This window comes from Thalia democratica, chromosome 3 (genome assembly GCF_965202585.1).
Source record: "Thalia democratica chromosome 3, ktThaDemo2.hap1.1, whole genome shotgun sequence".
In the NCBI taxonomy this organism is placed as follows: Eukaryota; Metazoa; Chordata; class Thaliacea; order Salpida; family Salpidae; genus Thalia; species Thalia democratica.
In genome coordinates this window covers 36,652,810-36,675,593 of record NC_139167.1, presented here as the reverse complement: position 1 = coordinate 36,675,593, position 22,784 = coordinate 36,652,810, and the positions used below count along the sequence as shown (strand labels likewise).

Sequence of the window (22,784 nt, the reverse complement as noted above, 5' to 3'; positions counted from 1 at the left end):
TCAACATATAAGTCAGTGTTTAAACTCAAGCTTTGTATACAACACTGGAAATAAATTGATTTAAAAGTTAATGGAACTTACATAATTCCGTTTAAGAATATTGTATAATAAACATCTTTTTATAACAATTTGTTGAGATAATTTATTGCTTTTAAAGAAAATAAAATAAAATTTGAATAATTTCAATAAAACCAGACACAACAAATTGTTTTATTAGTAACATCAGTACATATAGATGTTTTTGCTAAATTAAGTAAATCAAGTTCTTTGATAAATTGCTTCACAATTATTAGTACTTTATTCTGTATTATTTATATAACCTTTTAAATTTATTTAATATAATTTTAGTTGAGAAATGCTTTTGCTCAATAAAAAAATTGAAGTTATTATTTTTTAGAATAATCAATGTCTTTTAAGAGATAAAAACTTTTAAAAGATATTTTTTAGACAAAATTTCACTCAAATAAAAAAAGATCATCACTGGTTTTGACTTTTAATTCAAATATGATTTTATTATTATTTTATAATCTCTTATTTTAAGTAAAACATTTTTTTAAAAATAAATCTTAAAATATCGGAAATTATATTATTCTCCTTACAATAAGTTGAGCTCTTTAAATGTTATCTCTAATAATAGAAGCTGCAACTTTGGAAAAAACAATAGGTGAACAAGATTTCTTTCACACTATTTACTACTTAGTTTATTATTATAAGCTAAAAGCTTGAAATTCAACGGCTATAAAAATAGCAAAACTATAGAAATTACCATACATATAGTTGATGTTGAGGTGTTTTATTAATATTCTACAAAATTATTTTTTTACACTTTAAACTTTTAAATGTTCTATGAACTTAAATTAAAAATAAGTTTTGAGTAGTTTACTTTAGAATTGTTTTGACTAATTGTATAATAATTGTCATAGTACTTTTTATAGACATCAATCTACTGTAAAGCGTTATACTCTTTTGTGTGGTAGGTTTTATTTTTTACTTTAAAGAAAACCTATGTTTCTTGACGTTTTAGACAACTTTTAAATATAAACTATATTGTCACGTGTTAACTTTATATTAATTCTTTGTTTTTTTTCCTTCGTCTATTTTCTGGTTTAGTGGCTCAGGCTTTAATACCCAAGCCAAATGTTGCATAACAAGCATAAAAAACTTATTTTAGCATAATTAAAAATTATTAAGTTTTTTCATTGGATAGTTTTATAATTTTTATAATAGTTTAACCTTTTAACTTAAAAGTTAAATTGAAAAAGAATAAGGATATCATACAATTAAAACTGCCTAAATTTTTATAATGACATACAAAGCAATTGTGTGGCAATTTAATTTAATCGTTTGTTAGATTCTTAGTATGAAATTAGAAATTAAAATAACTTATAATTTAATAATTTGAGCGTGAATAAAAAAATTACAAAAGAGAGGTATTTAATTAAACTTAACTTTTTTTCAATAAAAAGTTCTTTTCTTAAAGTCAATATAATATTTTGTTAAGGGATATAAAATTATTTTTTATTTTATTTTATAAATTATTGATTATTAACGCTTTTAAATTGTATATAATATATTAACTAAAAAATTAAATATTGTTGTTTTAATCTTATTAAACTGTAAACTTCAAAATGTTAACAAACTTCTTCAAGCTAAACTGATTTTGTTTATCATAATTGACTGTTGAACTTAATAATAACATATAAAACAACTGTATAGCAAGTCATTTCATTCGTTTGTTAGATTTTAGTTTGAAATCGGAAACAATTTGAACATAGTTTGAACATAAGCTTAAAAAAATTATAAGAGAAACGTATTCAATTAAATTTAGCTTGCTTTCTATAAAAAGAACCTTTCTTAAATTAAAAATACTTTTTCTTGCAAGGATATAAGATTAAGGTTTTTGTATTTTACTACTCATTTATCATAAACACTTTGCAACAGTAGCTTAGTTAATAAGTTAATTGAAAAAAAAACTAACTGGTGTATTTAGCTTTATTTAGTTGTAAGCTTCAAACTGGTAACAAACCTCATACATAAGCTGATCTGTTTTTATTCATCACCCGTTTGTTAAATTAGTTAAACAGCGTAATATTAATATTTAAACTTTATTACTTATACTAAGTTTTATAACAGTACTTTTGTTTTAATGTGTTTAATTTCATTGGTTGCTACCTCAATAAGTTTAAATTGATTGGCTGCAACAAATTTTTATTAAACTTTCTTTTGTGCAAATGAAAAAATATCAAAAGTGATCTTTTTTTTGTTAAGCTATAGTTCTAATATGTTGTACTTAGACTTATTAAACAAACTCGTACCAGATTTACTTTATCAAAATGAACTTTTCACTTTCGAAAGCAATTAGTTTTTTGATATCCTAATTCAATTTAATGAAAAGTATAAATATATATATATTTATATATATCAAAATTTTATGTACTAAAGAGAATATTTTAATTTATTTTAACTAATTAAATAGTAGGATACTATTTTAAATCTAGAATTTGACAATTTTATTTAAAGTTGATGACATTTAAAATCACACAACTTTAATATGTTTGATACTAAAGTATGTGTACATTTTAAATTTTTAGATGAAAAGCGTATTTCTTTTTGTTTTAAGATGTTTTCTAATAATGTGAAACTTACAAACAAGCAATAATTTCAGATAAACTGTTTATTAACAAGGTAATTCTAAATTGAACGCAGTTTGTTTTTTTTTTCAAAAAATCGCTGATACAGTGAGTTGATCTTTAGATGTTTCTGGTGACATTTGGACACCTGTTCTGTAGTCAGAGGTTTCATAAAAGTCAGCAGAAGATGCACTGAGGGTCGACAAGCTCGTCCTCTTGCGAATCCTCTGTGAAATAATATTTTGAGAAATTTGTTGATTTTAAACAGTTGATATTTTTAATAAGGTAAATTGAAACAGTGTGAATACTTGGATCATTTAAGTAGGATTAGTTCAGCCTAAAAACTCTTATTTCAAGTTTTATTGTTTTTATTTTTTATATGAAGAACAAAATCGATGTTTAATGTTTAAAATATGTAATTTTTTATCTATATTGATTCAAGCTATTCTGAAATTTCATATATATTTTTTATTTACGTTTTTAAAGTATTGCCCATTTTATTAACCGGGATGAAGTTTCTAATGATTTTGATTTTGGTGTTTTCCCTTTTGAGCACCTGCTCCAGCTTAGTAATTTTCCAGTATGAGAACATCTGAACGTGCGCCTTCAGCTTATTGAACTGATTGAGTCTCGTCTTCATTAAGTTGTTCGATGGCGTTTTTCAGCCGGCAAATAAGATTTTTGTCTCTGTAACGTTGAAGTTAAGTTAGTAAGTAGAAGTTAAGTAGCTTACAGCTTAAATTTTTCATATAATTTTTTTATAATCAGCTTACTTTCTGTGGTATAATGTGGTGGAGTAGCGCAGGAAGTTGTGGAGTAACTTTGGGAGGATACGGAGGGGATGCTGCAAACCTCCGAGCAATCTGAAATCGAAGAGGGAGCCTGATCCGAAAAGTTGCTCACCTACGGAAAAAACATTTATTTTTTTTGTTTGTAATATTTTGATCTATTTTTAATCTGTCTTTAAATAGATATACGTACAAAATTAACTTGTGATTAGCAGCTACTGACTAGTCAAGTTATTATCCTAAAGGAAGAGCAAAGTTACTTAAAAGACAGAGATTTCAAAAAAATATGTATGATAGTTTTTAGGGCTTATTTAGATACTATCCAAAATAATTTTTAGATATTTTCTACAACTAACTTTTGTCTTAAACTTCATTTGCTTGTTATCAAAATTATTACAGTTAATAGTTTTAATCAAGCTCACGTATACTTAAACAAGTATGTGAAACTCTAAACACATGCATATTTCGTAATAGTATTTTTTCAAATATTGTAATATTATAGTTTACACACTTTATACTTTTTTTAGTCTTTAAAAGTTATTATGCATAAAGCTTCTAGTTAATAATAACTACGAATAAATATGTTTAGTTAAAAGTTTTAACGATAATAATAAGTGCTTAAATAAGTTTTTCATTCAACTGCTTCATATCTATATTGAATTTAGCTTTAAAACGACTGTTGCAAAATTCAAAATGAAACTTTAAAAAAGTTCTTTTTAAGAAATAAAAGCTTTTAAAAACTATTTCATGCGAATATTTTTACAGAGTCACTTCAGTAACTAAATGTGTAGATAATGCCTAATATTTAGTTAGTTAAATTGTAAAATTAATGTCTGTAAAAATGTTGGTCGTTTGTTCAACATCTTTATGATATTTTCCTAGATTTCAATAATTTCCTAATTAAATAGGTCTAACAAAAAAACTATTAAAATTTTACAAGATTAGTTTAAACTTTCATAGTTGAAAAGTACACAACGTAGTTTGTACTTTTAAAGATGTGTTAGCAAAGCACACAAAAAAGTTTAGCAAGTGTAGCAGTCAAACAAATAAGTACACAATTGGTATGATATGTATCAGATAGTTTAAAAGTTACTGTAATGTTATAGGAAAACAGTTAAATAATTAAAAAAAAAATTAAAAGTGAAAAGCGCTACATTATTCTTAACATTTTTGAAATAAAACGCTAACTACGACAATAAAACAATAACTAAAAGCTTCACACAGTTTATGCAACATGCATGCGAAAAGTTTCTCAAATAAAAATCAGTTTTCATATCAAAGAGAGGTCAGTCATTTATTTTTATTATTTTTGACCTAATTGATTTAAGTTAGATGAAAAGTATTTATTACTTTTACAATGTTTAAGAAAATTTATATTCCACATTAAAACAGCTGAATATATGACAATATAAAAACTTCTTTTTTTTAAACGACAATATTTTTATCAAATACAATCATACTATACTGTTTACAAAACATTTTACAAACAAACCAGCTGCTGAAACGGCGGTTTTTCTATCTCGCTCTGCAGTGCAAAATCACTCAGCGCCTTCCAAGCCGGCTGCTGCTCCTTCTGATGGTGGTAACCCTTTGACTGGTTTGAATTTCGTCCTTGACCGTTGATTGGCTTATCTGACGTGTTAGGTCTGTCGTTTGAGTTGGATCCTTCGTTCTAAAATAATTAAAGCTTTTTGAAACATAATTTTTTAAGGCAAAACCATTCTAAAGTAGTTTAGAGTTACATCTTCTTAAAGTTCTTTGCAAGAGGTGAGCAAGAAAGTATTGATTATTTAAACAACTAACAACAATTCCAATCAAAAATTGTGCAAGTTTGAAACTTGTTATCTTATTACACTGCCACAATAAATAATCAATGAACGTCTTTTTAAATTGGAACACTATAAACTGTTTATGGTGATTGAAATATGGTTTTACTGAATTTCTGATGAGAGACATTCAGCACACTTGCGCGCTACTTGTGATTATGACGTCACTATGTGGCTGTAGAATGCGGGCTTGATGCGGATTCGAGGTTTTTTTTTACCTGACTTATGCACAGCTACCCATTTATTTATTTATGATGCCGTTTTTTCTATAAATTAATTCAACTGTTTTAAGTATTATTTTTCGAATAAAATACTGGCTGTATAAAAAATTATAAATAATAAAATAACTGTAGTAATGTATAAAATCATGCTAATAGTACTAGTATGTTGCAAGTAATAATTTAACATTCATCAAAAATTAGCAATCAAATCATTGTGGAAACTTCTATATACTTTTACTAAAAAATCCAAACAGAAAATTCAAAAAAAAAATATTTGATACACATACTACAAAATCATCTTGCAACAGGGAAATGCAAGTGGCAAAATTAAATTTGTTTAATAAATAAATTAGTGTGTGTTGTACTACTGTGACTACCATCGTAAAAGCTCTCAGAAGTAGTTTGCTGAATATTTAATGCATTTCTGATGACGTTTGATTATATAAATAAATCACAAGCTGTCACATGGTCAAATAAATAGTAGAAAAAGTACGAGCACTAATTTGTTAGTTGTAAATTTTGAACAACAAAATTGAAAAAGCAAAACCTTTATCACAAAAATGTACATTAAGAATACTTTTTACCTCCTATGTAAAAAGTTTTTGTATAAAGTTTTGTCGATAAAAAAGACACAAAGTGTGTTTAATTTCGTTTTCTATTTAAATCTTTTGTAATTTTTTAGAAATTTAATAAACTTATGTGTTAAGTAGCCTTATTAGTATTAATTTCTTTCTAACATCTGTTACAAAAAAATATTAGTTAAATTCTCGATTAATAGAATATTAAAAACTATTTTGAGTTTTAAATTTAGTAAACTAACCTAATAAAGACGAAAAATAAGATGCAGATGATTTGTATAAATTAAAACAAACTTGTAGAAGAAAGATGTTTTTGTCAACGTTCGAGACAAATGAGCTGATAGGCCACTTTAGATAAAGGTGTCGTATTACCAATAGTTTTGATCAAATCTACAGAAAACTACTTAAACTTGTTTGTATTTTACATTTTTATTTTTTCATGTTTTTATGTACAATTTATCTTCTTTAGTCTTTGTTTATATTTTTGTTTCAATAAACTATATTTAATTGAAACTTTGGAAGCACAAGCTGAAAAGCAGATCGCGTGTGATCAGGTCGAGTTAATAATTGATCACCTGCTCAAATGTTTGCTTGAAAAACAACTATTTTTGTTTTTTTTTTGGTTTTATCTGAAACCATTGTGTTTGTTTTCACCGGTCAAACTGGATTGTGGTTTGATGTTAATAAAAGTGAAAGGTTCAAGTCTTGTCATTCACAACTTTAACCTGTGAAAAATAAGAAGAACAGGTTCCTCATCTCAAATCACAATGATCGATGAGCTCATGAATATGCAGAAACTTCGTCCCTGCATTGCGGCGCCAACAACAAAAAAGAGCGGTTTTGCCTCTCTGGCCTTTCTGACGTAAAACATGTATTTTTTAAAAGTTGCCACGCGCTTCCAAACCCAAGTTGATTAAAAATAAATGAGTTGCTTCCGTAGTTTCTTTTTTTCTTCTGTTTTTTGTAAGCAGCTTATTTTAAGGCAGGTGTAAAAAAAAAATATTATGATCGAGTCAGATAATCAGAGAGACTACTTAAGTTACAGCCTTTACTAAAATTAAAATGGCCAGAAGATTTTTAATTATTCTTCTATTATACAATTTTAAAATATTTATCTAGTATTTGGAATACTTGTAATAATTATTATAAGCATTTAAGTGTTACTTTTAAGGTAAGTTTACCTCAAAATTTAACGAGAATTTCAAACGGCTCAAGTGTATTAAAAAAAAACAAAAAATATTTGTTGCATTTTAGCCTCGCACAAGTAAAAACGAAAAACAAGTATGCTATAAATAGTATTTAAATTAAACAACTGAGGTTTTAAATTTATTTAGGTTCTATTTATATTTTTGTTTTAAATGTAAACTTATAAGTAAGTAATCATTTTTTTTAATAATTTTATTCAATTATCAACGTAGAATATAACATGATGGGCGAGTAATTAAATTTGTGGCACAACGCTTCCATGGCAACAACTTCCCAAAGGAACGTCTTGAACATATGGCAACCATCGTCAGGGCAACGCAAATGGATGTCGTTTATCATAATCACGTCATTAACCAGTGCTAAGATGTAAAAGTGCGAAATTGTTGGACACACCAAATAAAATGATTTTGAATTTTTCTTTATGTTTTTCGTTTACCTCGTAAAACTTATTAACTTTAAATTTAATAAATGGACCACCAAAACTGTCGTAAACAAGTTTTAAGCTCATATATTTCAATATATGAAAGTTTTAAATTGTTCGAAATCTGTATGATATTAAGAAGTTGTGCTCTCTTTATAGTTTAATTTTTAACAAATGAAAATAAGCAACATACCAATGTGGTTGATTAAACAAAAACGAAAAATTGCTCAAAATATTTTGGTTCAAGGACCTAGATACGCAAAAAGACATCTCGGTCATCGCGTTGTATACCCAACTTATTCAAAATTATACATGAAAAAATATATATACAGTCAAAATTTTAACTCTATGATGAAAAACTCTATGAAAAATGAAACTATTAAACTTTTCTAAGTATTTTTCATCAACATAAAATATTTTTCCAAAAAAAAAAAATTAATAAAATAATTTTTCTACACACATATATCTAACATTATATACACATAAAATATATGTTGAACTCTACATCAAATGGTAAAGTTTCTATCTGAAATGTTTTTAATTTTTTAAATTTTCACTAATTTTAGCAATAATTTAACCTTTTATATGAGTTAAAAAAGAAAAAAAAAGTTAATAAATAAATTTGAAGTTTAAAAAAGGAATGTTTAAGAATTTAAACTCTACTATCAATTTATTTTAACTTATTAAAAAAAAGCAAAAAAAAAAAATTAAAGCTATAATATTAAAAAAAAAACATAAAATAACAATAAATATGTAATATAAAGCTGCAATATTTAAAAAAAAAAAAAAAAAAAGCTGTATCCATAAAAGAAAAAAAAAGGTTAAACTAAATAAAAAGTATAAAATAAATATATCCTTTTAATTAAAACTATCAGTTTTTACAATCTTGAATAAATGTTTAAATATGTAAGTTTAAATATATCAAAACTATTATGTAAACAACCACAAAAAAAACCCTTTGAGTAGTAAATAAGTTTTCTCTTTGAAAAAAAAATTAATAAAATAAGATAAAATACACTAATAATTATAAAATAAGTCTACCTATTACTAGTTTTAAATTTTATCAGTGATTTCAGCTCATGATTTAAATATTTAACTTTATGTGTTTTCTGGCAAAAGTATATTTAGAGACTAATAGTTTTATTTACCTATGTTAAATGTAGACTATGAAATTGTTTACTACTACACTAACAAACTACAAACTGAAAAAAACATATATACATATTACAACTTTCTACAAACTAGACTAAACCAATGCTATTGAAACCCAGTTTTATACTCAAAAAAATATAAATAACCACTCAGATGAAAAATTAAAACTAATCGAGTGTTTAAAAAAAAAAGTTCTGTTTATCTTATGTAGACTGAATTGAATTAGTTGATCATTTAATAAATTATCCTTTAGTTCAACCTGGAACCTTCCAAGATGGCTTTGGTCTTTTAACTTAATAGGTTAGTCTTTCCAAGTTTACTACTTTGATAAGCTAGTAATTTATGACTATTGCTGCTTTTATATCTTGGTAATAAAAAATTTGTTTTTGAGGACGTTGTTGAATGGCTATGCGTTCTAGTTAAATTTTTAAAGTAACAATTAAAATTTACTGGTGAAAAATTGTGTACAAGTTTGAACATAAAATCTCCTAACTCTTATTTGAATAAAATTTCAATTTTTTTTTGTTATTTTCAAATTTCTTACACTCTCGTTGTATTTTTTATAGTGAATGCACCTGAGTACATTTATTTCATTAACTTGTCTTTTATTGTTTCTGCCTCAGAATAACAGACCATACCTTTTATAGATCATAAAAAGTGAATTAAAATTTAAGTACAAAGACTTTTCATTAAAAAAGTACCTTGTTTTATAAAGAAAACCAATTGCCTTTAATAACTTACCTTTTACTATGGTTGAATTAATTAATTATATCATCTTAATAAGTTTCAAAACATTAAGTATTAAACATTTATTTAAACCTTTAAATCAGACAAGCAAAAGTATTTTTTATACAACAAAACTTTAGTAAACTTAAAAAAAGTAGAAATAGAAAGTATGAATATAAAATTTCTTTTATTTTAAGTTTTCACTTTGAAGAATAGACGCTTTGTATAAAATAAGCTATTTTAGTTTATAATAATATTTTTTATGAACTTTAAGAATTAAATACATACTCATTTAATAATTTTTTTTGTATGTTTATTTTATAGGTTTTTCTTTGGATTTGGTTTAAGTTGTAAAATTTTTTTTAATTGGTTAACATGTTTTGAAATTTGAAACCTTCCTTTACATAAAACGGTAATCTGCTTACTATTCAAAACTTTTGGTAGACAAGCGTAGACGGTCAGCAATTTAAAGATAAAAGCACTACAAGGCAAGCTCTTACGAACTGCAGCTGTGCGAAATGCATTGGATTATGACGTCATAAGACTCTGGTGTTGAGGATTAATGAGTGGCACAATAGGCGTGAAATTTTGGAAAAACCTTTGAAAGTAATCTGCTGCTGTCTCAACTACATGCGATAAGTTTAAAGTTGTCAAGGGTCAGGGGTCAGCATTAATCAGTGTGAAAGTGCAATAGAAAGTATTAAATGTATTGACTGACAATATTTAATAAAGCTTAATGAGTGTATGGGAACTAATAGATTTCAATTACAAACGTAAATGTGTGATGTGTGAACTAAGTATTTGAAGCCGATTTAAAAGACTTTTACTGCATTATGTTTAAAAAAGTAATTATCTTTCACAAATTGATTTAAAAAATTCAGATATTGCAATGTTTTCAAAGCAACCAGTATTCAATTAAAATGTTTTAACTGCCATGAACTGAAAATTTAGTAATAAATTATTTCTTAACTGACAATCTTATTTTGTTTTGTAAATACGCTTTTAAAATGTTCGTAAGTTTATGATTTAGATTAAGTTGACACAAAAGAAAACTAAACCCGATTAAAAATAATCTACATCTGCTCAGTTACTTGCTCCGATTAAGACGTACTTGAACTATTTGTTGTTACAAAAACAGACGACGTATTTAATTATTTTTCAATTTAGTTTAGAAGCTTTTTTTTTCAAATTCTAAACATAAATTAACTATTTTGTTAATACCTTGTTTTAAAGAATATCGTAGACTTTAAATGCGTAATGAGAATTGAGAATTGAGAATGCCATTAGAATTTATTTGTCTTTTTATTGGTAGTTTGATTTGTAAGCAACACCTTCCCCTTATAGATCTTAAATTGTTTTTAATTTTGATTTTTAGCCGGTCTATTGTTAATGTGCTTGGGGCTTAGAATAAAAAATTATTGGATGCTCAGTTGATTTGTAAGCTAGATTTGTGAATTGTTGCTGCCACATGTTTGAAGTTATTTTTGACTGAATTTGCCGTGGTGAAAATTTGAAAATATGATGAATGGCAAATAGTTGTCGAGATCAATGTTCTGCAAGATGAAGATTTTTGTCTGCAGTTGAAAATGAATTCCGTTTCTAAATTTCTTGTTTGATGAAGAGTGGTTGACTTATGTCTTCAAGATGGTTACTAGAATTTTGAGATTAAGAATTTTGACAAGAGATGCTTAAGTCAAAGAACTGTTGCTTCGGAATGTATAATTGGAGATTTGTCGCTTTGGAATCGTTGAATATTTTGGTTGTGAAAGTTTGAGTTTTTTCAGTTTGTGCCTTGTATGAGTTTTATGTTTGTTTTAACACTGTAATTTGTTTTTTCTGTTTATGTTAGTGTTTTTGAGTTTAAGTGGCTTGGGTTTTAATACCTAGGTCCTTCGTTTGACAATAAACTTAAAAAAAAATAATAAAATAAATAGTCACAAATTTATAAAAAAGAAATTTTTTTCTAAATGTCTAGCTAGAAGCTACTTTAAAAATTGTCTACAAACAGAAAAAAAAAAGAAATTAAAGCAAAAGAGACAAGTAAGGGCAATAATAAAAATGTAATCAAACTAACTTTTTTATTAAAACCTATTAAAAAAGACTTAAAAAAAATTGTTTACAGATTCTTATTAATGTTTGCAAAATAAAAACATGACACATAAAAAGTCGACTATTTTTACGGTTAATTCTACAATTATTAGTTTTATTAATACAAATAATATTTAACATTTTAATTTAACCAACCTGCTGCTTTTGCAGCCCAGAATTCTGCTGCTCCCCTCCCTCGCCGTTCCACATCTGCTGCTGCTCCATCTTCTGCTGTTGCTGCTGCTTGAGCGCGATCGACCTCTTCTTGTCCTTGCACCGCTTGTTCTGGAACCACACCCTGATGACTCGTTGAGGAAGGCCGGTCATGGCGGTCAGCTGCTCCTTCATGATGGCGTCGGGCCTGCAGTTGTTGTCGTAGAAGGTGTGCAGCACCGTCAGCTGCTTCTCGTTCAGCACCGTCCTCTGTCTCGTCGTCTTGACTCTTCTCTTGCTGCTTGCCCCTTGATCCTTGCCGCGCTCTTCCGATGAAATGTGTCCTCCCCTGCGACCGTGGTTCATGTTCTGTCCTGGAACTATTTGTCCCGTGTGTGCGTCTGCACGTAAATAGAATTTACATGGTTTTACAAAATATAAAATCTTTGGTAACTTTTAGTTGTTTTTACGGTTTTGTTTTGATTTTTTATAAGTAATTATACTTTCAAAGTATTTTGATAATTAGTTCAGTTTAGTTTTTAAATATACGTATGTCGTAGAAAATGGCGTCCGGCGTTTGAAGCGTCTCGTCGAAACTAGTTTAAACTTTTAAAACCTCTTTTAAATAGTAACAAGAAATCAAAAAAAAGCTCGTCGTTGTTTCGGAAAGCGCTATAAGTTAGAAAAAATAGTTATTAAGAAAGTTATCAAAAATCATTGATTTGTTTTCAAAACAAAAAGAAAACTTTGAACATTTACATACAAGTCGAAGCTGATGGAAAATTCCGATAAAGCCAATTATTTTAACTGCAGCAGTTTATTATTTGAAACGCTCATATTCAACTATTTTGCAGGTGACTTTATCTTAAGCTTGAGGCGACTTGTCGTTATCGTTGTATTAATACCTTAATTGCGGCAATTTGCTTTCGTGTGACGACTTTAAATAAAGATCGCTTCGAAAGACATTTGTCTTTTTATTAATATTAAAATTTGTACTGTCAGCTGGGAACAGTTTTTGTTTAGTCGCGCTTAAAGCTAGGTTGATGTCATTGTTTTTGGATGATTTGCTTGCTTTCGATTGATTTTGGTAAGTTTTATTTTTGACTGATATTTTATATACTGTATTCTTGTTTAATGGTTGTAAATTTTCAAACACATTCTAGATAGAGACATTTTATTTTAATTAAACAATAGAATGTTTATTTAATATTTAGTTGTTTTACGATACTTTTTTTCGAACTTAACTTATTACTCTAGAAACTTGCTTTTTATTAGCTAATATAAATTAGTTGCTAAAGGTTTTAGTTCTTTGGATACACCATGTTAGCTTATTTACTCAAAAAAAATTACTGTAAATATGCATTTTAAAACAAAATTAAGCATTTTTGTGTATTATTTTAACTATCAAAGGTAAATATTATTTTTTCCGTGGAATGTTTAAGAGAGTATACATATAAAAATCTACAAACAATAAAGATTTGAAATGTTTAAGTAAAATGTGTAAGGTTATTTTTGTAAACATCCTCAATTTAGAAAAGATTAAGTTTGTACAACAGAATAATATTTAAAACAGTTAAATTTATTGCTGCTAAACTTTCTTCTACTTTATCAACCATCAATGGCTACCTTTGAATTTTATGGAAAATTTTTCTACGCAGCAACGAAGGCAGAACTAGAATCATTAAGAGTAATAACATTTTAGCGCAAATAAAAATCAGTAATTAATAAACAAACAAACGCAAGAAAAGCCAAAGAATTTTCGAACCTCAACAACCAAAGGGGTTTCGAAAAAGGGTAATTCCCTCTTCACTCTACAACGAGCTTCATTGTGCTGCAAGTTTTGCCGCGGAAAATCTGATCAGATTACAAAGTGAGAAGGTTGAGTTATGCGAGGTTAACTTGCACGGATTATCCAATTAAATTGCAGAGTAGCCAGCGGCAAAAGGGTATCTTTTCGACACGCCTGAGTGAATTTTTACTTGCGCTTCCGTTAGTTAGAGGTTAGTGAGTGACTATAACGGTAGTTTTTGGTTTTTAAGGTGTATGCAGTACTGTTTAACGTTAAATCTCTGTTTAGCAGTTGTACTTAAAATAGTATATAGTTTATTTGTAGATCTTCACAATCAGTTTATACTTGAAATTGTAGTACGAAAGGAAATATTAATATTAGGAAACTATTATTCTCATACAATATAAATACCTTATTAATTTTTTTTTAATTTTAATATGTGACTATAACCTGATACTATTTTTTAATCAAGCTTAAAAAAATATTAATATTACTGCCTGTAAAACGACACTTTTTAAAACAGTACTTTATACTAACTTTTAACACAGGATTTTAACAGTCAAATGACTCACCAATAATTCTGTTGTCTTCTCCTGATTTTTTAATGATTCTTTCGTAATCTCGCAAGCAGTAGATGCTTCCATCGTCGTTACATACAAAAGAATCTCCAGGTATCAGCTGATTGTGGCATGCGTAACATCTGTAATACAAATCAATTAATAACAAATTATTCAAATTTAACTAAACATATGGTTATGAAAAAAATGTTTTTTATATATTCGTTATAAAGCATGCATGTGCACTAAACCTTTAAAGCATCTGTAAATTAAATCAGTTGATAAGAAGTCATTCATGATTAATATTTAACTATAAAAAATTACTTAAAAACTAAATCTTAAAAAGATTTAAACTTATCGTTAAAGTGTTTATGCACCAGATGTTCTTGAGAATCAAGTCAAATAATCTTTTATATTTTTGTACTAACCTAAAACACTGAACGTGATACTTTTTATCTCTGCTAGACATCATCAACTCCCCTTTGACCAGTCCAAGCTTGCATTTTGCACATTTTGGCGAAAACAAGCTGGAAAGTAAAGCAAATTTAAACACATTTCTATTTTTTCTGATTTTTAAAGGTAGTATACACTTTCGAAAGCAATTATTTTTTAAAATTATTTTAAAGATACTTACTTATTATTATTATTATATTACTAAGATATCATCAAAAAAAAATTAATAAAAATTAAAACATTCAATTAGTAGGTTTGATAAAAGCAAATTAACTATCTTTGAAACAAAATAATTAAACTATTAATCTTTTAAAATAAAAATCGTTTTTTAAGAGGGGTTTTATTACATCTTCAGTAGTTTTATTGCAAACTTCACGCGTTTTATGTTTAATCATTTTGTCATAGTAGTTTAAAGTAAAAAACAGTTTTAATTTGTATTTTATTTTCTTTCTTGTGTATTTTTAAAATCACTTTAAATAAGCTAATACAACTTTGGTCTATTAAAAAATTCAAAGAGCTCCAGATAAACGTTTATACTTTCTTATCTATAAACTAGTTTGATTAATAAGATCGAAATAAGTATTATTATACATATTAAAAAACTAATTTCGTTTATAAAAATTTGATAATTTTAGATAATTTATCTGCTAAGCTCGAGTTATTCAAAAATTACTTCTAAATTTATAATGACAATAAAAAAACAATTAGTTTTACTGAGATTAATATGAGTAAAAATTATTAAAAAAAAAACATAAACTGAGAGTTATGTGTGCTATTATGACGTAACAACACGCCGGTGATTTCCTGATAATGATATTTAATCCCTTAGGATTTGCTTGCACGGCGACATCTTAACTCCACATTTTAACCTGTTTGTTGTGTCTACTTGTGCGTCTGTTCTTCAAATCGAATCGGATTGAGTTTTTTTTGTTTGAAAAAATAATTAACCTTAGCTGTATTTCAACTTGACAGCAAGTAGTTGTTATTACGTCATATTTAGATTTAAGTTATATCGTTGGTGTGTTTTATTCAAATTCTATTGAAAAATCAATGAACTCTCCATTAGCTATTTACAGATTAAACAATATTCTTTGAAAATAAAGCTTATTTTAAGGATGTTATTTAATCCTTTCAGCAAACTCTAGTTTAAAACTTAAACTAATTAAAAAAGTCATGCTAAATTTTCTTAATATAATTTCACTGAGGTTTTGAACAACGTATATGGAAATAAATAAAAGCTCTACAAAGAAAAACATAGACCAAATGAATGAGTAATAACTAAGCAAAGATTCTCGCAGCTGATAACATATGTCGACTGTCGCGAATCAGGCAAACTGTAAGACCACTAAAATTTGTAGTATTTGTTGCTATTACAATCCTGTTATTTTGCGATATGTATTTGGATTTACTTATTATGTTTTCCATTAAGGAACAGAGAAAAGTTTCAAATATACCCATTGATTATTTTTATTGTTTTAATTTTTTTTATGAATTCTTTTTCGAGCTAAAAAAGCTTAGAATTGTTTGTTTCTTCGTAAGTAATGAAAAATGTAAAAGTAAATAAACTAAAATTTTTCAGTACCTGTAAACAGTATAATATTATATATATGTATACACGATTCAGTCTAAAAAGACCAAGTATTTATTAAACTCACTACCTTGTTTTTTAAATTTAACGTTGTTTGAAAATAGTTATCACAGAGCTACTATGTATACCAAGTTTGTTCTTTAACTAACATTTTAAAGATAATTTTTCTAACAGCCTATATTTAGTTCGTGAGCAGATCGCACTTTTTGCAGATTTAAACTTTTACTTGTTTTGCAAATAAAGCTCGTAGCAAGGCACGATCAAGTTACGGAAACTCGACAACTTTTCAACTACTAATCTGTTGATGGCTGTTCAATTTATTGTGTTTGATAAAAATAAACGAAGTTTAGTGTTTTGGGTTGAGCTTGTGTGTTTAAACACAACCGACTGGTAATAAGTGGTGTCAGTTTAAACTATTTGAAGTGTGTTTTATGTATTTGTGTGCAAAATACGTAGTAATCTTGATTGTCATTCATATTGCTGAATAGTTTATAAATATTACTAATTAGAGATTGCATTAATGATGATAAGTGATCAATACTTCATTATTTTAATAAAGATTATAGTGTATTATAAACTCATTTTCCATGTCTTATTAATTGTTGTAAAGCTTATTGTAAAAGTAGTATATTACTATTAAAAAATAGTTTAAGATAATCATTATTTCCTTTATTAAATAAACGACATAACGTTTTGATAAACTGCAGGCGAACAACAAATTCATTAAAAAAATATTCGTTATATGCCAGGAAATCTTAGGAAAAGTGCATATTTCATATTTTATAATTCACGGCAAAAATTATTATGAAAATACTAACAATAATAACTTTACAAAGTCACTCTGTAAATAGTATTTAATAAAAAAGTATTTAATAAAAAAGTATAAAAAATGAGTTAAAACTTTGTTATTTAAACAATTACATACGTAATATTTGACCTTTAAATTTCTAAGTTTATGGCATCGATATTTTGGTTTCAAACCAACACCGGCAACTGCGAGCGACAGTGTAGCAATTTCCTATTGTTGCGAGTAAACAATTCACTTTAAGCTAATTGCAGTTGGCAACGTCAGAGTTAAGCGCCTCAAGCTTCATGAGAAAATATAAAATTATTTAACTAGTTAAGTGGTGACACTTTACATGTCAGTGAGCCGTCGTTGGCGTTGACTATGACGTCACAAAGTTTGCGGTGAGGCAGGTAATAGAGCGATGACATACAAAATCGTAGTGTTAGCTTTGGTGCAAACTTAAACTAAATCAAGTACAACTTAATTTTATTTTTTTTAAAGTATTTTCATTAGAAGGCAAAGGCCAAGTTTTTCGATTGAAAGTCAAAAAAACAAAGCAATTGTCGCAATCGAGCGACGTTCGGCTCGAGATTGTAAAACCGAGCTGTAAGTCAAAAACCGTTTGATTAATTTCTCCCTTCCTCTCTTTGTAGCGGGCTGCCTAGCAACAACCAGCAAGATTTAATTTCTATAACTTTCTTTTGCTTGTGTGATCGACTCATTCCGTCGAGTTTCCGGTTGTGTTCGTAACAATGTCATCTCGAGGCGTAACATCACTGTATAGCGATGTCTTTTGTTAAAGCGGCAAGTTGTTTTGTATCACATCATCAATATTTGTTATGCACGGGCGAGCATGAATGAACTAAATGACATAAATTAGCTGAAATACAAACTTAAAGAAGCAGCAACTAAGAAAGACGAGATTAATCAAGTTGTGGGGCTCAAAGTTGTAAAGCAGAGACTAAACAGTGAATTGACTGGAAACTTACGTTCTGAGTTTGTTGTTTGTCACAAAACGTCTGACTTCAAAAACAGACTTAATCTCGATCGTTACCGAAAACTGTTTAAAAAAGGGTGGTACAAATAATATTATATATAGTTTTAACTGGACTCGAATTGCCAGTTTAAAAATGAGTGAGATAAGAACGAGATGAAATCTTGCTTGTTTAAACTTGTGAAATATTTATGAGACTGCTGACAATGGAACAAAACAAAACAGACACTTTTCTGTCACACGACCGTTTTACTTATGGGAAGTGTGAATTATGAAATGGATTTATAAAATTACACAGTCGTAAAATTTGTTTAATTTTTCAACTACCTACTTAGAGATTTTGTCACACGGGTGTCAAATGTCGTCAATGTAATCACATACGTCTGCCTTTAAAAACAATTATCATTCATTTGAAGATATACATGACATTTTTATCAGCTATTTAAACTCCTTTAAATGTGTTTTTTTAATTATTTGAACTGTTTTGTCGCTCATATGTTTTTATTAAAACAATTTTTTGTATTAAAATTAAAATTTATTAACTTAGTTAAATAATTAGTTAAAGAAACTTTCAATATTTAAAGATTTTTAGCTTAGTTTAATGTTTTTGAAATTAATTTCTTTAGTTTCTTTCCAACTAAAAATAAAAAAGTAAAAAAAATTAAAAATTTTCGGCCTTGAACATAGTTTACGAACGACTTTAAATGTTTAATTTTGTGTGTTAAATATTTTATTTACCAAACAAATTAAATTTTGTCACGTGCAACTTTAAAATCAGATCGAGTTTGGCAGAACAATTAGTTTTTGCATTTATCACTGGCAGTCAGCAAGTGAAAATAATACTGATAATTCTCAATAACTAAACAATTAAAACATTTCGTCGTTGGCTTTTCAAAGTGCAAAACTGACAATATAAAAAAAAACAAAATGTTTTTTCAAACAAAAATTTACCTTTGTTTTCGGTTTTTATGTTATTAATTACCCTTTAAACTCAAATGATGTTTGTAATTAAAAATAAAACATTTATAAAGATTCTTACCATTTTATATACCACAAAATTTAAAGTTAAAATACATGTTTGCAAAATAACAATAAATATTTTTTATGTTCAAATTAATTTTATAAATAAACAAAAATTAAATAAATTAGTTTTTACATTAAGTGTTCTAAAATCTTATGTATTGGATTAAACATAAATCTTAACAAAACACTAATTTTAAGACTCTTTTTAAAAGATTTTTATTATCAAACAAAAACCACATGAAATAATCTAACACTCAACAATCTGAGTTGTACTACTAATACTATATTTGTGCGCTAATTCAATCGACAGTTTTGCTTTTAACTTAATGCTTAAGACCAAACTGAAACACTAGAAGATAGATTTGTAAGTTCTTTAAGTTTTCCCGAATATTTTAGAGGTTTTTAAACGAAACAGGTGTTTTCAATCAGCAGCGTCAGAATTAAAAGGTTTTACAGTTTCAGTTGGATATTCTTTGATCGATTTTGTGTCAATTGCAAGTTAAAATTTAAATCATCGCTTTTAAAGAATTTGAATTACATAATAAGTTTTTAAAACGCATTAAGGTCTTTCTTAAGTTTAGGCTTTTTTATTTTAATATACTTTATACATTAAATAAGAAGTAAACTTTTTGTTTTAAGATAGTCTTATGACAGTATAATTATTGTGAATTGTAGTTCACAAACTAAAGTTTTGTTTTTACTTGACCATTGAGTTTATTGTTATGTAAAACAGTTAATAAAACTTATTTATAAATTTATAATCAAACATGTTCATAAAACCAAAAAATACACTTTATAAATTGAAGGTAAAATAAAAAATAATATTTACAGTTAAAAAACATTTTAATGTTACTAGTTATTCTAACAAAGATTTAATAATTGTAGAATAGTGTTTTTAAAATAAGTATTCATTTAAACCTCTACTATGTATATGTATATTAAGCATTATAACTTTGATAGTGAAGAAATGTAACATATTTCAAAAAAAAATCACAATTTCCAGTTTAACACATTTTGAATATTTTTGTTTAAATGTTAAAACATTTATTTAAATAAAAGTATCATGTATAATTTTAAACAAACTGGAAGTAGTCGTTTTTGCAGTAAGGTTTGTCGTTCCTGATATAGCAGGTTCCCATATCTCCCAGGTTGCATCCGCATGCGGCGCACTTGAGACACTGTGAGTGCAAGTCGACCCCTTGTGACGTGCTGATGTAGGGGCCGTGAATAAGGTGCCCACACCCCATGCAATTCCTGGTAAAACCTGATAAAGTTATAATCAAGAATTTTTTGAAGAAACTTAGTTTAGTCATGAGCTTTTTAGTAAATCTGTTTGTGTCTAGAGAAGTCTTGTAACAAATTTAAAAGAATAAAAAATAAGTTTTGCTAGCTAAATTATGTTTTCTGTACTGAATAAACTTGTTAATAATTGTTATTTTTATCTTGGAGTAAAGCTATAAAGATTTTGTTTATTTTTTAATAAAAATCCGAGCCGTTTTAAGTAAAATTAAAATTTACCTTATTCAAGCTGAGTAAGAGCGACCACCGGAAAAAGTATCACACTTAAAATCACCTCATTATTGCTTTATAAGAAAGTTAATCAAGTTAAACACAACATTTTCTTAATAAAAACAACAACATCTCTACAGTTTATCGTTCAGTAGCTATATTGGTTCGCCAGGATAATGGCCGCTTAATTCGCTGCGGATTTTCTTGAAATTTTACAATGACCTTTACCGGCGTCTACAAAACTTGTAATTTATTAATCAAACACCAAAAAGCATTCTTTTTCTCAGGGAGTGCTTCACGATTTTTAAGCAAAATCTGCTAAAAAGTTTGCTGCTCATCGTATTAATTTTAAATATCTATGAAAGAATTATCTGCAGTTTTTTAGTTTTCAGCTATCAACAATTTTAGCATTTCTAGTAACATACACATATTTTATATCAGAATCTGAATAGCTATTTTGTGGATGCTATTTAATTATTTATTTTATCTATTATCCCTATTTAAAAACTTTGGTTGTTAAACAATTGTGACTGAGTTTTTTGAAGTTCGTACTACGAATCGATAAAACGCCATTTTTTTGTCAGGTAGCTAAATATTTACTAACAGAAATTTATTGACTTTTAAAACTGTGAACAAAGATTTCAATAGCCTTCTGACACTAAAATATACGATAGTATCTCAAAACAAGATTGATTCTCATAATTTTAAATACAATAAATACTGCGCCCCATAAAATTGTTTTTGTTAACAAAACAAAATTCTGAGAAATACTATTTAACATTTGTGTTTAAATGATATCTTGGTATACAAAATATAATAACAAAAAAATCATTGTTAATCACAGGTACTTATTGATGATACCTATATTTTTTAAACTAGCAACGTATCAAACGTTTATATCGTTTAAACAGTTTTATAAATAATAGTTTCTAGAGTTTATTGATTATCAAACATAAGACAATTTACCTCTATTAACTTGTTGCGTGTTGTCTACATTTTGAGGCATCATTATCTGACTTGACCCGCTCGACATTGGGGTCATCCCCTGGCTCGAAACTTGTTCCTGGTTCGAGTAAAAGTCCATTTCGCTTCCGGTGCTTCCCCTTGCTTGATAGTTGTATCCAGGCGAGAAGAATTCCTGGGTGCTGTCGACCGAGTAGTGGCCGTAAGGTGGCGTCGTATCGTCCAATTGAAAGCTATCAAAGTTGTTCTCCCCACTTTTAGGCGGAACGTAGAAATCTCCTGTCAAATGAGCGACCTGCGAGGTTTTCATCTGATGTCCTGATTGGCCGATTTTATGACGCTAATTGGGTGGAATTCGCAAAACTGTTTTAATGCGAACTTGATGTAGCTAGTAGCAGAAAAAAAATTAAAATGAAACGTGCTGGCTACTTGTGCGCTGTATATAGCAAATGATATTTTTTGTACATTCTTATCTTTAAAACGAGATAAGGAAAAAGAGAGAAATGCAAGATATAAGGTCGCTAGGGGGTGACAAATAGTTAGATTACCACCAGCTGTATAGTTCTAACTTTACTAACAAAAGTAGTGCATTTTTATAATTAAATCAAAAGTGTAAACAAATTTAACTATTTAATTTCTTAAATTGTCAACGTTTTAATTAGTAATTAAAAATAAAATCAGTAGGATACTTATTAATTAAACTAGTTAAAATTCGTTTTAATCTCAAAACATTTACTTTTTGATTAACTTATAGCTTCTTGACTAACACGGTAAAAAAGTAATGATTAAAGTATTATATGTTAAAGTCTTTCGTTTTCTCGTTCTACTTGAAATTTTCATTAATAACTTTAACTAACACTTAAATAAGTTGGCCTAAAAACAGTCTGTTTGAAAATAATCAGTAAACCGTTAGTTATGCATGTTTAGTAAACAGAGTGGGATAATATTTTAAATTTTTTAACTCTCTATTTACTATTTAAAAGAAATTTCTAAACTTGAGGCGCTCACCTGTAAACTAAATTTCAAACACATAATTGTGTTTGATTAAATGTTTCAAATAAAATATAAGTTAAAGTTTTTGCTTTGTTTTTCTTTTTAGCGAGGCAAACCACGTATTTTTTGTTCTTGTTCGGTAACCAGCCGATAATGATACGTTTCTTAATTCGAATTTTTATTTACACATCTGCTGCTGACAAATCTTTTAAAATATAAACATTTCGACGGTTTCCTGCCGACAGAAGCTTGTCGAAATGCTACGAGAGCAACAAGTAACTGCGAACAAAATAAAAAATCCGAAAACTGAACTGTCATGACAACCCAACAGTTTTAATG

General features: G+C 27.4%; 1 protein-coding gene across 1 annotated transcript; it reads right to left on the bottom strand.

Moving 5' to 3' along the window:
* Window positions 1-3,179: 3,179 nt before the first annotated feature.
* Window positions 3,180-21,779, bottom strand: LOC145831790 (insulin gene enhancer protein ISL-1-like). Its single transcript, XM_082939126.1, has 8 exons — window positions 21,456-21,779; window positions 20,064-20,244; window positions 14,564-14,662; window positions 14,151-14,278; window positions 11,793-12,190; window positions 4,911-5,090; window positions 3,404-3,533; window positions 3,180-3,317 (listed from the first exon to the last, which is right to left on the bottom strand). The coding sequence occupies exons 1-8, from the start codon at window positions 21,760-21,762 to the stop codon at window positions 3,292-3,294; spliced, it is 1,449 nt and encodes a 482-aa protein (XP_082795252.1). The 5' UTR covers window positions 21,763-21,779; the 3' UTR covers window positions 3,180-3,291.
* Between the last annotated feature and the right edge of the window lie 1,005 nt (window positions 21,780-22,784).

Excerpts from the sequence above, each read along its gene's own strand:
- LOC145831790 (XM_082939126.1), bottom strand. The coding sequence starts at position 21,762 with ATGAAAACCTCGCAGGTCGCTCATTTGACAGGAGATTTCTACGTTCCG. Across the intron at positions 12,191-14,150 it reads AGAAGACAACAGAATTATTG|ACGCACACACGGGACAAATA; the intron begins GTGAGTCATTTG and ends ATTTACGTGCAG. Across the intron at positions 5,091-11,792 it reads CTGGGCTGCAAAAGCAGCAG|AACGAAGGATCCAACTCAAA; the intron begins GTTGGTTAAATT and ends TAATTATTTTAG.